At 47.2% G+C, this 15,177-nt stretch overlaps 2 protein-coding genes across 2 annotated transcripts; one reads left to right on the top strand and one right to left on the bottom strand.

Moving 5' to 3' along the window:
- The first annotated feature begins 2,820 nt into the window (after positions 1-2,820).
- LOC123162734 (acyl transferase 1) lies at positions 2,821-5,010 on the top strand. The gene is made up of 2 exons (XM_044580499.1): positions 2,821-3,346; positions 3,929-5,010. The coding sequence occupies exons 1-2, from the start codon at positions 2,909-2,911 to the stop codon at positions 4,856-4,858; spliced, it is 1,368 nt and encodes a 455-aa protein (XP_044436434.1). The 5' UTR covers positions 2,821-2,908; the 3' UTR covers positions 4,859-5,010.
- A 2,604-nt stretch (positions 5,011-7,614) lies between these two features.
- LOC123162694 (uncharacterized transmembrane protein DDB_G0289901-like) lies at positions 7,615-9,030 on the bottom strand. Its single transcript, XM_044580472.1, has 3 exons — positions 8,817-9,030; positions 8,205-8,275; positions 7,615-8,085 (listed from the first exon to the last, which is right to left on the bottom strand). The coding sequence occupies exons 1-3, from the start codon at positions 8,964-8,966 to the stop codon at positions 7,818-7,820; spliced, it is 489 nt and encodes a 162-aa protein (XP_044436407.1). The 5' UTR covers positions 8,967-9,030; the 3' UTR covers positions 7,615-7,817.
- Between the last annotated feature and the right edge of the window lie 6,147 nt (positions 9,031-15,177).

Consider the following 15,177-nt stretch of genomic DNA (forward strand, 5'->3'; position numbering starts at 1 on the left):
GTCTGTTGCGTGAGAGGGAGTGGCGGTGTTCTTCAGCGTGGCTGCTTGTTCCTCGGAGGAGCGTGCCTGCGCTGGTCTCTTGCGCCTGTGTCGTCTGCCTCTCTCCGCACATCCCACAGAAAAATCGCTCTGCAAGACGCGTCTATCGCTCTAGTACTTGCTACTAGACTACGTAGACCTAAGCTAACCCCGTGCCAACTCCAGCATCATATAGTATATGGTACTTCCTCCGTTCCTAAATCTAAGTTTTTTTTAGAGATTCCACTATGGACTACATACGAAGCAAAATGAATGAATATACAATCTAAAATATGTTTATATATATCCGTATGTAGTTTGTAGTGCAATCTCTACAAAAGATTTATATTTAGAACGCAGGGAGTAGAACCTAACGAACCTTCCTACCTACACCCACCTTAGCTGACTAGCTTGGAGCCGACAGATCCTCCTGGATGAATGAATAATTTTAGTTGGTGCCTGCTCCAAGTCAATAGACTACACCTAGCAGCAAACAAGTAGATCTCAAGGTAAGTACACTGCATAATCACATCCAAAGCAATCCATTCTAAATTTTCCACACATGGACATGCACGTAATATATAGTGCTTAATTAATGGACGTCGATAAGTGCCACACGTGTGGGCGTTAGGGGGGTTTGCCCACACATTTTGTGTGGTGTGTAAGAGGAACAGCCCACACACCTACGTGTGGGCAAAACAAATAATGCCCACACACACCTCTTTTTTTCCTCCCGATCCCTCTCACATGCGTGCGTGTGGGCGAAATAGATAACGCCCACACGCCCCGTACGTCAGGCCTCGTACCTCGTGCTCCCGCACGCCCCGCGTACAGTCACCGCACGTCCCACAGTTGCCATGGTCCAGACCCTCGTCCATGTTCGTTTAGCTGCAGTTGCCATGTCGCTGAACTTCGGTTGTCATGTCGGGCAACTACAGTTGTCATGGTTGCTCAACTGCAGTTGCCATGTATGGTCTGGTCTACTACAGTTGCCATGATTTCAAAACTTTAGAAGTTGCCACCCACTAACACTAGGCAGTTGCCATGTAGCACTACAAAAAGGCATGGCAAAAAAAATGTTCGGGTAAAAAAGAGAGTTGCCATGTTCTCACAAGCACGCTAAGGCAGTTGCCACGTAAAAGAAAGAGTTGCCATCTGCTTACATGTACGCTAGGATTGTTGTCATGTACCATGCAAAAACACATGGCAACTCGGGTAAAAGAGAGTTGCCATCTGCTTACAAAGCAAAGCTAGGGCAGTTGTCATGTACCCTGCAGAAACACATGGCAACTGCCAGCTTTGGGTGTGGGCGAGGAGATGGGCGTGTGGGCGAAGTGATAAACGCCCACACACCAGCCCCCCCCCCCCCCCTCCCTGGTGTGGTGAAAAAAAAACGTGTGAGCGACCGGATGAATGCCCACACACCAGCTTAGTCCTACGTGGCACATAAAAACTGCTAGAACACGTCAAGATTCGTGTAGAATTAGTTGGACGAGGATCCATGCGTGTGGGCGAGTTACCAGACGCCCACACGTGTCGGCGTTAGTGCTTTCGTAATTAATTTGGGTTTTGCTGATCCTATGCATCTTGAGATTCACTATCATCGGAAAAGGAAATATTCGATCGTCACCCTTGACCAGAGGTATCTTTGGACAGACGGTCGATCTCACAAATACTCGTAAATAGTGCAGCTAGTTGACCTGAACGAATCACGATGATCAAGGGATAAAAGCTACCATTAACTAATGGACAATCAGATCCAAATCTTGGACCACCGCACTTCGTAAACTGTATTCATTTATGTGGCTGCCACGTACGTGGATGGATCAATCGGCCATATGCATGCAAAGCAAACTAGTGAGCAAGATCAGCGACCTCATGACACTTAGCCAATGTTGTTGCTTCATGGCAGCGGAGTCCTCTGTGCCACTAGCCCACTTGTGATGAAGGTGTTGCCCGATGGATGACAGCCACATTGCCCTACCAACACATCAATGTATTAGCGCCTAATGATGGCCATTGCTAAAGAAGCAGGTCCATATGCAATCAAAAACTGGAAATATTTTTTCCTTCTAAAAAAATGATGTATGTATCTTCATTGATCTACTTGTTAACAATACTACGTACTTAATTACAATACTATGTAGTTAATTAATAAAAAATTGACCTCTTGGAAGGTAAGAGACCATGCATTACCCTCTACCGCTACTGACTTGTTTGTAGTTCTGCTAGTTAGAGTGGATATAGTTACCCTAACTATTACACTTGCCCACACCATGTCTTGTGAAATAGTTAATACAAATAATTTAAAAATATATATTATAGATATGTTCAATGCTTTATATGGTGCCCATAGCACCTCAGACACTGTGTCAAGTGTCGTCGGACTCTCCACTAAGGAAAGGCTTGATGACAGTTAAGGTTGAATTTTTTAGCATAGATTCCTTCTCATCAGGCAATGATCTCGACACGAGATTTGGGGAAGATATATACGTGGCTAGGGGATCCTTCAATACCCGAGCCTATATAATATCATGTGGTGACAAGACGTTTTCATTGCCTGCTAGGCGTTAGGGACGTGTCCGTTGAATATCGAGTTTCAATGTGCGCTTACTGGGGATAAATGAATGGCATGTGGATGAACTTATTTGCACAGTTCCGTTGGAAGTTGCATACTTGCAGTATCTTGTCTTTTAAGCCCATATACGTGGACCTGGGATAATCGTGCAACACGTGGCGAATGCTTTTGCAGCAAAGCTGAAGCCTATAAATTGAGGGCCCTTACACAATATCCACATGACAAGCTGCCCTGTGTCCATTACATAAGTTGAAGAACAAACCAGCGACTCACATACGCACTACACTAGACACTCCTCATTATTCAGCAAAGATGGCATCCTTTGTTGCACGCCGAAGAAAACCTGAGCTCGTGCTACCGGCGCAAGCAACGCCGCACGAGACTCTGGCTCTCTCCGACGTTGATGATGACATAGACCTGCGATTTCTGCAGCCTGCCATCGAGTTCTTTCGTGCTGTCGACCACGGGCCGTGGCGGCCTGCCACTGCTGCAAAGGTTGTCAAGGCGGCTCTCGCGGAGGCGCTGGTGCACTACTACCCACTAGCAGGCCGTCTCCGGGAGGCCACCGGGGGAAAGCTAGTTGTCGAGTGCACGGGGGAAGGTGTTGTGTTCGTGGAGGCGGAGGTGGACGTGTCCATGGATGATCTTGGCAAGCCGTCGCCACTGCCACCGTACCCATGCGTCGAAGAACTGTTGTGCGAGGTGGGCGACCCTAGGGTTGTTGTTGGAGTTCCTTTGTTCTTCATGCAGGTAGCTACCTAGCGCCTTCAACTCTTCACCTCATTATTCCACACTACTGTCTATCTATCTAATTTTAATAATATACTCAAACACGTTACTACATACATCCATATTATCTAGTTACGATGGTTCAAAGTCTAAAAATACACACAATATTTATCATGTGCAAACAACATTTTCTAAAAGGGTCAACTATGCAACCACTGGGCGACACATGGCCGATCAGATTCTACATGCATTAGGTACGTAATTATAAATTATATTTCCATAAGGACACGCACAGGCATAACTAACTATATCCATTTCAATTTAACTTCACATATTAGTATTGTCTTATGTTAAACTTTGACAGTTTGTAATTTTTTTATCAACATGTACAATACCAAAGAAAACTATATTAGATTCATCATTGAATATATTTTCATATCATATATTTTTTATTGTATATGTTGTATATTTTCTTATATAAATTTTGTCAAACTTTATAAAGTTTTACTTAGGATAATATGTAAACTAAATCGAAACGGAGGAAGCCACCGCTTTACAACATTATTAACATTTCGTATTTTTTGTATTAATCAATGTGAATAGGTAACCCAGCTGAGATGTGGAGGATTTGTGATTGGTCTTCACATATGCCACAACATCGCCGACGGCTACGGCACCACTCAATTCCTGAAATGCATCGCCGACTTGGCTCGTACAGGGGGTGATGCCTCCAAAATCGTATCGCCGGTGTGGAATAGGGAGATCCTGACAGCGCGCATCCCACCGCAAATAAGCCCGGAATTTGTGGGATTCCTCCAAAGATTAGGCAGCACCGGCAACGATGTTATGTTGTCAACACCGCCGGAAGAAATGGTCGTCCGCTTCTTCATCTTCGGCCCGGGAGACATCGCAGCGCTACGAAGCCACCATGCCCCCGCACATCTTTCGCCACCAGCCACAAGCTTCGAGCTTCTGACTGCGGTCATGTGGCGTTGCCGCACGGTGGCGCTCGGCTATGAGCACCACCAGAGGGTGGGCCTAATGTTCTCTATGAATGTGCGCGGGGGTGGGAAGTGCCATGGGCTTGTCCCGCATGGGTTTTACGGCAACGCACTATTTTACCCTGTGGCAGACACGACCGCCGGAGAGCTATCTGGCAACCCGCTTAGCTACACACTCGGACTCATCCGTGAGGCCAAGCGCAACATGACAGACGACAACATGGAGTCCATGGTGGATTTCATGGCATCTCTACATGGGCGGCCACCTCTCACCATTGATAAAATGTATGAGGTCTCTGACATGAAATGGATTGGACAGGAGGCGCTGGACTTCCAATGGGCGAAGCGGGTTGGCGGTGGCTTACCCATGGTAGGGGACATCTCCTTCGACTCTGTGAGCTGCCACATGAGGTGTAGGAATGGCAAGGGTCAGGACGTGATCGTGATAAACATGATATTGCCAGGACCTGCAATGGACAAGTTTGAGAAGGAGATTGCTGTTTGGGTGTGCAATGGACAAGACGAAAAGTAGTGGTCCACCTCAATTCGATCAGCCTCATACACCCCTAATAAAATAAACCCCGGCGCACAAGTGCTTAATTACCATGTTGTTTTGAGTTTGCAACTATGTAGGTGAGGTCGTTGTAAATTTGTAAACTTCTAAATAAAGTGCCCCCTCTCAATATATATATTTTTGTATAAAAATGCAAGGTTGCTTGCATTAATTTGCACTTACTTTTGGGCATCTCCCACTGCTTGTCCGCTTACCTTTAAAAAATCTGCTTTAAAGAAGGAAGGAAAGAAGTAGAGTGTTTTTTCCGAGAGTTGATCAACTGATTTGGCACACCTCGAAGGAAAGAAGGAAGCAGAGAGATGGGAGTAAATGGCAGGGAGTGAGTCATGTATGTTTTGGCATGATTCGTTCATTTGGTTCATAGTTACCGGATTCGCTGGAACAGCCTTGAACCCCGAGTCAGATCAATCGATCTAGAACGGGATTCGAATTCGCTTAGATCGGTAGCAATTTGGTGCATGATTCGCATGAGATCATTGCTAACCTGATAGGGTCATGAGTACAGCAGCTCGACCCGGCCAGTAGCTACACAACAGCAACGCAGACGCGGTGGCTGGGCAGCAGCGACTCTATATGGCGCAAGGATGGTATCCGGTCCACGGCGATGATGGCCTGGCCATGGTGGCCGGAGAACGGCGACAGCAGCCAATATGAGGTGGAGGGCGTTACGGCTAAGAATGCCAAGACATGGCGGCCGGGGTGACGGCGATGAAGACGTCTGCTGCTCATTTGTTTGCTGTGCTTGAATAAGGTTTGTAAGACTTGGTTCCTGGTATCACCGGAGAGTCCTCGCGGTGATAGCCTCGGAGATTCCTTCATTTGAGTAAACTGCAACTTTTCCCAACCCAAGTTATGAGGCCTTGTACAATGCTAGGTGCATAGAAAAATAAACCGGGTTTTTCTGAAGTACCAGTTCCTATTTCTACAAGAGAAACGCCTAATTAAATGTATATCCTTTATAAATAAGCATCGGTGCTTAAAAAAATACTGGTTTATTTATCTAAACACCTCCTCTAAGCGTGTTGCATTGTATAGAGCTTGAGAGGCCTCTTGAAGGTGCTGGTGTAGACAAGCCAGCTACTGCGCTGCCTGCTGCCCCCAAGGGAAAGCCTGGCGGCCTCTTCACCATCTGCCTCTCGCGCTGGTAGCGAGTTCTCCTATTTGCAGGGTTATACGAATATTAGTAGCTCTACTATATTTGAAGATATAGAAAATAGTTGGATTCAAATATTAGTAGCTCTACCGTATTTGATGGTATAGACAATCAAGCGTACAAGCATATGACTGATTTTATTTCCTGGGCACTCGACTCTGCAGTTTATAAGTACATTTGATTTTATTTCCTTCTTTTTCTCCATATGTATATTGCGTGATGACTGATTTCTCTGTGTTTTTTTCACATAAATTGCCCTCTGGTTTTGTACATACATTTTGCTGGCAATAGATTCCAGTTTCTAATAAAGAAGAAAAGGAAATAAATTTTGTTTGAGGGATGTAAACTGCACATGCAACACATTTTGGCATGGCAATACAGTCCCATATATCAGATTTGTATGCCCAAAACAAAACCGATCCGCGCTCTTCTAAATGATGGTAAGAAGGGTCAGTCGGTAGCCCCCAATGGCGCGGATGGTCCCAAAGCAGGCTTCTCAGGCGGCGGCAAACAACGAGGGTGATGTCGTCTCAGGCTCTCAGCTAGGGTGAAGAGGAAACAAATGACTTCTTCTTTCAGTGCTGCATCAGGCGCCCTGGGCTATGCGAAAAAGTAGAAGATTAGTCCGGCCATCGCGAAGGGGAAGTCCACCGTGCCGTCCATGGCTAGGATAGCCCTTCAGTGTCGCGATCTTCCCATAAGTCGTTAAACATAACTTCTTTTTGTCTTGTACCATGACGAAACATGAAGCTGACTCAGGCAATTGTCGGTGTGATTCTTGCAGGTGTTCGAGGATTGTTGATCCTAGAAACGCCCCAAGTGATGAGAGGCCCCTTCAAGGTGCTGGTGTAGCCAAGCCAGCTGCTGTGCTGCACGCTGTCCCCAAGTGCATCCCTGGCGGCCTCTTCACTATCCGCCGCTCCGCAGATAGCGAGTCCTCATGTTTCGTAGGTATTATACTAATATTAGTAGCTTTACTGTATTTGATAGTACAGAAAATAGCTGGATTCAAATATTAGTAGCTCTACCGTATTTGATAGTATAGAAAATCAAGCGTACGAGCTTTGCCTTAGTTTGTCTGGGCACCCCAACTCTGCAGTTTATAAGTTCTTGATTTTATTTCCTGCTTTTTGTCCATATATATGTATGTTGCGTGATGACTGATTTTATTCCGTATGTTTTCTTACATACGTTTCCGCCTGGTTTTCTACATACATTTTCCAGGCAATAAATTCCATTTTGTAATAAAAAAGAAAAGGAATGAAATTTTGTTTTCTGGAAGTAAATTATAAATGCAATGATGCAATACATTCCGGCATGGCAAAAACAGCCCCATCTATCGGAATTGTAAGCCCAAAACAAACCAGATCATCCGGAAAATTGTCAAAATTCAAACGATCCAGGGGCCTCGTCTCCCCACAGTATCCTCCTCCTAAAACCACGCAACACATTGATCTCCATCTGCACGCAATCGATCGATGCAGAGCCTTGAAATTATCTTTGTTTCAAAAACAAGTTCCTCCTTAAAAGGCACTCCTCTCACTTTTGAAGTTTTTCCAGGTAGTACTATTTTACGTTGACATATTCTGTTTCAAAACCTAAAATCTAGGCACAAGATATTATGGCAATATACGGGAATCGTTTTGGTTCTCTTACAAAATGTTGCAAAAAGGAATCACTAGACAAAAACCTCACATGGTTTATAGTCTGACGAATTAAACTGGGAAAAACTTGCTAAGAATCACATGAGTATCTAGCAGGTAGCTAGTCTCCCGAGAATCCCCCTCCTCCTGACCACGAGTCCCCTCCTCCCGAACCCCATGATGAAGAGCTTCCGGAGTCCCAGAAGCCCCCTAATGATGGCGAGGACACGTCCGACTCTGCCGCCGCAGAGGAGGAGGAGGAGGAGGAGTCCTTGGTAGAGTCTTGTCCAGTGGAAGATCCTCGGGGAGGCTTGTCGTCGTCCAAAAGCGCCGCCATCTCCCAATCAGAATCATCAAAATCATCAAACAGGCTTCGGGAGATGCCATGTCTGAGAGGGGCACGTACAACCAAGTAAATTAGTAAAACAAGATGCAGGCACGGTTTTTACTTGATTAACGAGCTTAGATATATATATAGGAGCTTAATAATTATAGTAGGTTGGCTTACCCGTTTTGTTTGCTTCGCCTCCTTGCTGCAGTTGACTCGTCATCTTTCTTATCGGTATGACGCTTCTCAGACTGCATGTACAGATAGACACTAGCAAATGAATTTTGATGCTGCCAATATGTATGTAGGTAATGAAGCTACAGAAGATTAGTGCCCGCAGAAGTAAAACGTGCATAACATCTACTTAGAGCATCTCCAACAAACGGGCTAGAAATTTTTTACAGTGCTGAAATAGTGTTTTTGCGCACGGGAGATTTAGCATTCGCACAAAAACCCGACGCCCAACCCGGCGGCCCTATATGCAGCAGCCCGCGCACATAAGCAGGCGCCCCATATTTTCTGCTCCACAGACCACGTGTGCTAAATTTACAGCCTCGTTTTTGTGCGTGCTCTATTTTACTGTTTCTGTTGGAGCTCTGTTTTTGGTTGCACGCGCCCTATACAAACATCTTTTTCAGACCGCGATTTATGTAGCACGTCTCTTGGAGATGCTCTTATACCCCATAAATATAAACATGAGAGGGCATGTCAAAACTATCTTCTCAACTAACTCCTTCGTAGGGCCAATGCGAAATCGATCGAAGCTAATAATTTGGGATGCATGTTACGTACCCGGCCGCCGGCGTCCTCACCCTTGCCGGAGGAGGCGGTGTTGCTGCTGAAGGATACAGCCGACGCAGAGCTCAAGGGGATGCGAACCAGAAGCCTCAGACTTGCCGATCGCCGGAGCGCGAGGGCAGATCGAAGCATGGACGTCGCCATGGCCGATCCCGATCGGATCTCTCCTCGATTTGCTTTGTTTGATTCAGCCGCCTTTTATATGTGGAGACGAGTACGGAACGTTTCAGGAAAAGAAAAGAAAAATATTTCAGGTAGGAAGGCTTATTGATCAAGAAAGAAACTTGAACGACCGGGAGGGCTATATGCAGATGTGATATTTTTTTTTAGAAAACCATGTAACTTTATCTTTATCTTTATCTTTACCTAAAGAGAATTGGGTTTCTGCCCGTATTGGCCAAAACCCCTCTCTGTTTCTTTGAAATCAACACGCAGTCCCTGTTTAGGTGACACTCTGGAAAAACGTTTCGTTTTTGCATAACCCCCCCTGCATTTATTAGAAATTATCCGCACGACCGTTATCTCTTATTGGACTGGCTCACCACCGCGCGTCTCGCCGCTTAACCTGCCGTTCTCCACCGCCGGGCACGCGCCGCCGCTTGCCGCCTGCGTCGCGTCGGGCGTCCACGCCGAGCCGGACAGGAGACCCATGTTAAAGGCTGGTCGCAGCGGAGGCCTCAACAGGAAGACTCGAGGCGGTCTCGGGCGCGACGGGAAGCTGGCTGGACCACACGGACGACGGCTCTGCTTGCCAGCGGTGGCCGGAGGCGGATGGGGCTGACTCGGGAGATCCACTCGAGCACGAGAGGAGGCTGGAGGAGAGGGCCAGACGTGGCTTGGCGGGCACGAGAGGAGGCTGGAGGAGAGGGCCAGGTGTGGCTTGGCGTCTCCAAGAGCCACGAAGCCAAGTCAATCGCGGCGGCTCCGTCTTGCAAGGCTTTCGCCGGTCACCTTCCAGTCCGGATGCGCGGTGACCGCGGCGCCGCCGCAGGACGACACTACCTGACATGCAGGGACGTCTCCACATGCAGGGCGCGGCTGCAGGTAGGGCGTTTTTGAAGTTTGGGGTAGTCTGCTAAATCGAATTGTTCAGAGCTACTCGTGGGTGTATCTATATCTATATCTATACTACTATTAAAAGAGTGAACTTGAGTTTTTCTAAACCCACACCATAAAATGTACACAGGATAAGCAGAACCCTTCGATCAAATTAATTTAAACACATCTCACCTCTACATCACGTTAATAGTCTGCCAATCAGATCAACGACTCAGATGAAATGTTTTGCCAAGCAAACGTCGTGGTCTGCCAATCCTATTAGCACTCCGTGGCCCCTCGCGCAACATGCGGATCACCCACCGGCCCGCAACAAGGGGATCGATTCCAGCCGCCTCCACCTCCCTCCTCTCTCCTCGCTGCCGCTACAGAACGCCGCCGGGGTCGCTCTCATCCCACGAGCAGCGTCGGCAACGCGGGACGTAGTGGGCTCAAGTTGCATCGGCGGCGCCAGTGTCCCTCTCCTCTGTCGAGCGTCGGCGGCGGCGGCGCGGGACGTAGCAGGCTGAACCTCACTACTGAAATTTTCACGTACGCCGGGTGTAATGCTCTTCGCCGAGTGCTAAAACACGGACACTCGGCAAAGCAAACTTTGCCGAGCGTCACTCTCGGCAAACCCAGCTTCACGGCAAACTGCCATCTTTGTCGTCACTGCTTCACGGCAAAGAGGCACCGCACGGCAAACCCTGCAGATGCCGAGAGCGGCTCACGGTAAAGAGGAGACACGTGGCATGCCCGTCCACAACAGACGGCTTCGTCAGTTACTGCGTACATTAACGAGAGCCGCCATACGACACTCGGCAAAGCATATGCCACATCCTATTTTCTTTTTTTGTGTTTGTTCTTTCTAACTGACATGTGGTCCCACTGGTCACATTTATCAGTAAAAGTTTTAAATCACTTGCTAAATATATTTGAAAAAAATGACGATACCTTTGCCGAGAGCTGCTCTCGGCAATCCTCCTGACCACATGGCAGTTGACAGTTTACACACGCACACACACGTCTGGATGTACAAAGGATTTGATAGTTTGTGGCACACACTCTTGTAAGCCATTTTATATTTGTCCTCTCTATTTTAAGTTACGAAAATAATCTGTAATCGATGCACACGACCCAAGCAGCCTATGCGAGGAAACAGACTTCCAGCCATGGATGTCACAATGATACCATGCTGGCCAACTACGGCGTCACACAAAAGGTGGCCATTACCGAGAGCCGAGTATCGACCCTCGGTAACGCACGTCCTTGACGTGACACGTGACTCACAAACCACACACATGAGCGGGAACGTCGAGGACCAGCTGCGTCTGTCCCCGAGACAGAATCTTCGGTGGGTGATCCCGTGACAGAACGAGCCTAGACTTGGTCTGTCATCTCGCGATGACATGCACTAACACGTGGAAGCAGTTATTCACCGTGGACTACACCCTCTCGGTGCCGAGTAACGCCCTAGACCGCCTGGGCCACCGGATGGGTGCTCGATATGGAGACCGCCCGAGGGGGGGAGGGCACCCCTACATGTATGTGGCCCATGCATATGCATGGAGGGGTGGTGTGCTATTTGAATAAGCAACGCACGTCCTTGATGTGGCACGTGCCTCACAAACCACACACACGGGCGGGAACGTCGAGGACCGGCTGTGTTCGTCCCCGAGACAGAGTCTTCAGTGGGTGATCCCGTGACAGAACGGGCCTAGACTTGGTATGCCATCTCGCGATAACATGCACTAACACGAAGAAGCAGTTATTCCCCGTGGCCTACCCCCTCTAGGTGCCGAACAACGCCCTAGACCGCCGTGGCCACCGGAGGGGTGCCGGTCTCTAGAACCGGACGAGGCCCATCCGAAGAAGAAAACACAAGACAGTAATTATGATGTGCTAAGGTTGTTTGCCAAGCATGGAAGAAAACAACAAAAAAAGTATAATACATATTATCGAGAATGCACAAGAAGGAAAGAGATGTAGGTTAGATGCTTTACCGAGAGCGCCTCTCGGAAAAGGTGGCCATTACCGAGAGCCAAGTATCGACCCTCGGTAACCACTGCTCTAATTTTTTCCCTTCTCTTTTTGTTCTTGTTTTGCACTATTATTTTTGTATCTCATATTTCATATGCTTTTACGACCAAAGTTTGTAAATTCCATGACTTTTGATAATTTTTTCAATAAAAAGGACCTTTGATGCACATATATATATATATATATATATATATATATATATATATATATATATATATATATATATATATATATATATATAGTGAAGCTATTCATCATCCAGGGGCAGAATAAGTTATTCTTCACCCGAGGTAATCTTACGATCATTTCATAATTAAATTACATCTGGAATTCAAATAATTACATTCTTATTGACTCACTACGTAAAATTTGGTATAAGAAAATAAAAATATAGGTTATAAGACAAGAAATTTGGAGTTTATGTATATTTTACACTATGTTTTTACATTTGTAATTTTACATAACATAAAATATTTTTTACGGCGATTATATATTTTCTTACGGTCTCTTTTTACGTCGAAAATAAGACAAAACTTACGGAATGTAAAATTACGATGCATTGATGGTAAAATAGAGGGGGTGAAGAATAACTATTCCTCACCCAGGGTGACGAATAGTCAATCCCTATATATATATATATATATATATATATATATATATATATATATATATATATATATATATATATATATATATATATATATTTGTTCAAAACACAACTTTAAAGAGTGTAAAGTAAAAACATGAGAAGAAGCAGTTGTTGACCGTGGCCTACCCCCTCTCTCGGTGCCGGTCAACTTTCTAGACCGGCACCAAAAGAGAACTTTAATGAGTGTAAAGTAATAAACATGAGAAAAAGCAGTTGTTGACCGTGGCCTACCCCCTATCTCGGTGCCGGTCAACTTTCTAGACCGGCACCGAGAGAGAACTTTAATGAGTTTAAAGTAATAAACATGAGAAGAAGCAGTTGTTGACCGTGGCCTACCCCCTCTCTCGGTGCCGGTCAACTTCCTAGACCGCCGGGGCCACCGAATAGCCCATGCATATACAATGCAATGGCCTCCTTTGAGAGTACAAGAAGTTTCGAGGCCAACGGAGCAACAGGACCCGCACTTCCTGCACAAACCGGACACATTCCCTCTCGATACCCAGAGACTATCTCGAAGAACGGGCCTAGACTTGGTCTGTCATCTCGCGATGACATGCACTAACACAGAGAAGTAGTTATTCACCGTGGACTACACCCTCTCGGTGCCGAATAATGCCCTAGACCGCCGGGGCCACCGGATGGGTGCTCGATATAGAGAGCGCCCGAGGGGGGAGGGGGAGGGCACCCCTTCATGCGTGTGGCCCATGCATATGCATGCAGGGGTGGTGTGCTATTTGAATAAGAAACGCACGTCCTTGACGTGACACGTGCCTCACAAACCACACCCACGGGCGGGATCGTCGAGGACTGGCTGCGTCCGTCCCCGAGACAAAATCTTCAGTGGGTGATCCTGTGACAGAATGAGCCTAGACTTGGTTTGTTATATCGCGATGACATGCACTAACACGGAGAAGCAGTTATTTACCGTGGACTACACCCTCTCGGTGCCGAATAACGCCCTAGACCGCCGGGGCCACCGGAAGGGTGCTTAATATGGAGACCGCCCGAGGGGGGGGGAGGGCACCCCTACATGCGTGTGGCCCATGCATATGCATGGAGGGGTGGTGTGCTATTTGAATAAGCAACGCACGTCCTTGACGTGGCACGTACCTCACAAACCACACACATGGGCGGGAACGTCGAGGACCGGCTGCGTTCGTCCCCGAGACAGAGTCTTCGGTGGGTGATCCCGTGACAGAACGGGCCTAGACTTGGTCTGTCATCTTGAGATGACATGCACTAACACGAAGAAGCAGTTATTCCCCGTGGCCTACCCCCTCTAGGTGCCGAACAACGCCCTAGACCGCCGGGGCCACCGGAGGGGTGCCGTCTGTAGAACCGGACGAGGCCCATCCGAAGAAGAAAACACAAGACGGTAATTATGATATGCTATGGTTGTGTGCCAAGCATGGAAGAAAAAAAAATATAATACATATTATCGAGAATGCATAAGAAGGAAAGAGATGTAGGCTAGATGCTTTACCGAGAGCGCCTCTCGGAAAAGGTGGCCATTACCGAGAGCCGAGTATCGACCCTCGGTAACCACTGCTCTAATTTTTCCCTTATCTTTTTGTTTTTGTTTTGCACTATCATTTTTGTATCTCATATTTCATATGCTTTTATGACCAAAGTTTGTAAATTCCATGACTTTTGATGAATTTTTTCGATAAAAAAGACTTTTCATGCACTTATATATATATATATATATGCTTTTTGGGTTAGATTTGTTCAAAACTCAACTTTAAAGAGTGTAAAGTAAAAAACATGAGAAGAAGCAGTTGTTGACCGTGGCCTACCCCCTCTCTCGGTGCCGGTCAACTTTCTAGACCGGCACCGAGAGAGAACTTTAATGAGTGTAAAGTAATAAACATGAGAAGAAGCAGTTGTTAACCGTGGCCTACCCCCTCTCTCGGTGCTGGTCAACTTCCTAGACCACTGGGGCCATCGAATAGCCCATGCATATACATGCGATGGCCTCCTTTGAGAGCAGAAGAAGTTTCGAGGCCGACAGAGCAACAGGACCCGCACTTCCTGCACAAACCGGACACATTCCCTCTCGATACCCATAGACTATCTCAAAGAACGGGCCTAGACTTGGTTTGTCATCTCGCGATGACATGCACTAACACGGAGAAGCAGTTATTCACCGTGGACTACAACCTCTCGATGCCGAATAATGCCCTAGACCGTGCGGGGCCACCGGATAGGTGCTCGATATAGAGATCACTCGAGGGGGGGAGGGCACCCCTACATGCGTGTGGCCCATGCATATGCATGCAGGGGTGGTGTGCTATTTGAATAAGCAATGCACGTCCTTGACGTGACACGTGCCTCACAAACCACACACATGGGCGGGAACGTCGAGGACCGGCTGCGTCCGTCCCCGAGACAGAATCTTCGATGGGTGATCCGGTGACAGAACGAGCCTAGACTTGGTCTGTCATCTCGCAATGACATGCACTAACACGGAGAAGCAGTTAATCACCATGGACTACACCCTCTCGGTGCCGAATAACACCCTAGACCGCCGGGGCCACCGGATGGGTGCTCGAGATGGAGACCGCCCGAGGGGAGGGGGGAGGGCACACCTACATGTGTGTGGCCCATGCATATGCATGGAGGGTGGTGTGC

This window comes from Triticum aestivum, chromosome 7B (genome assembly GCF_018294505.1).
Source record: "Triticum aestivum cultivar Chinese Spring chromosome 7B, IWGSC CS RefSeq v2.1, whole genome shotgun sequence".
NCBI lineage: Eukaryota > Viridiplantae > Streptophyta > Magnoliopsida > Poales > Poaceae > Triticum > Triticum aestivum.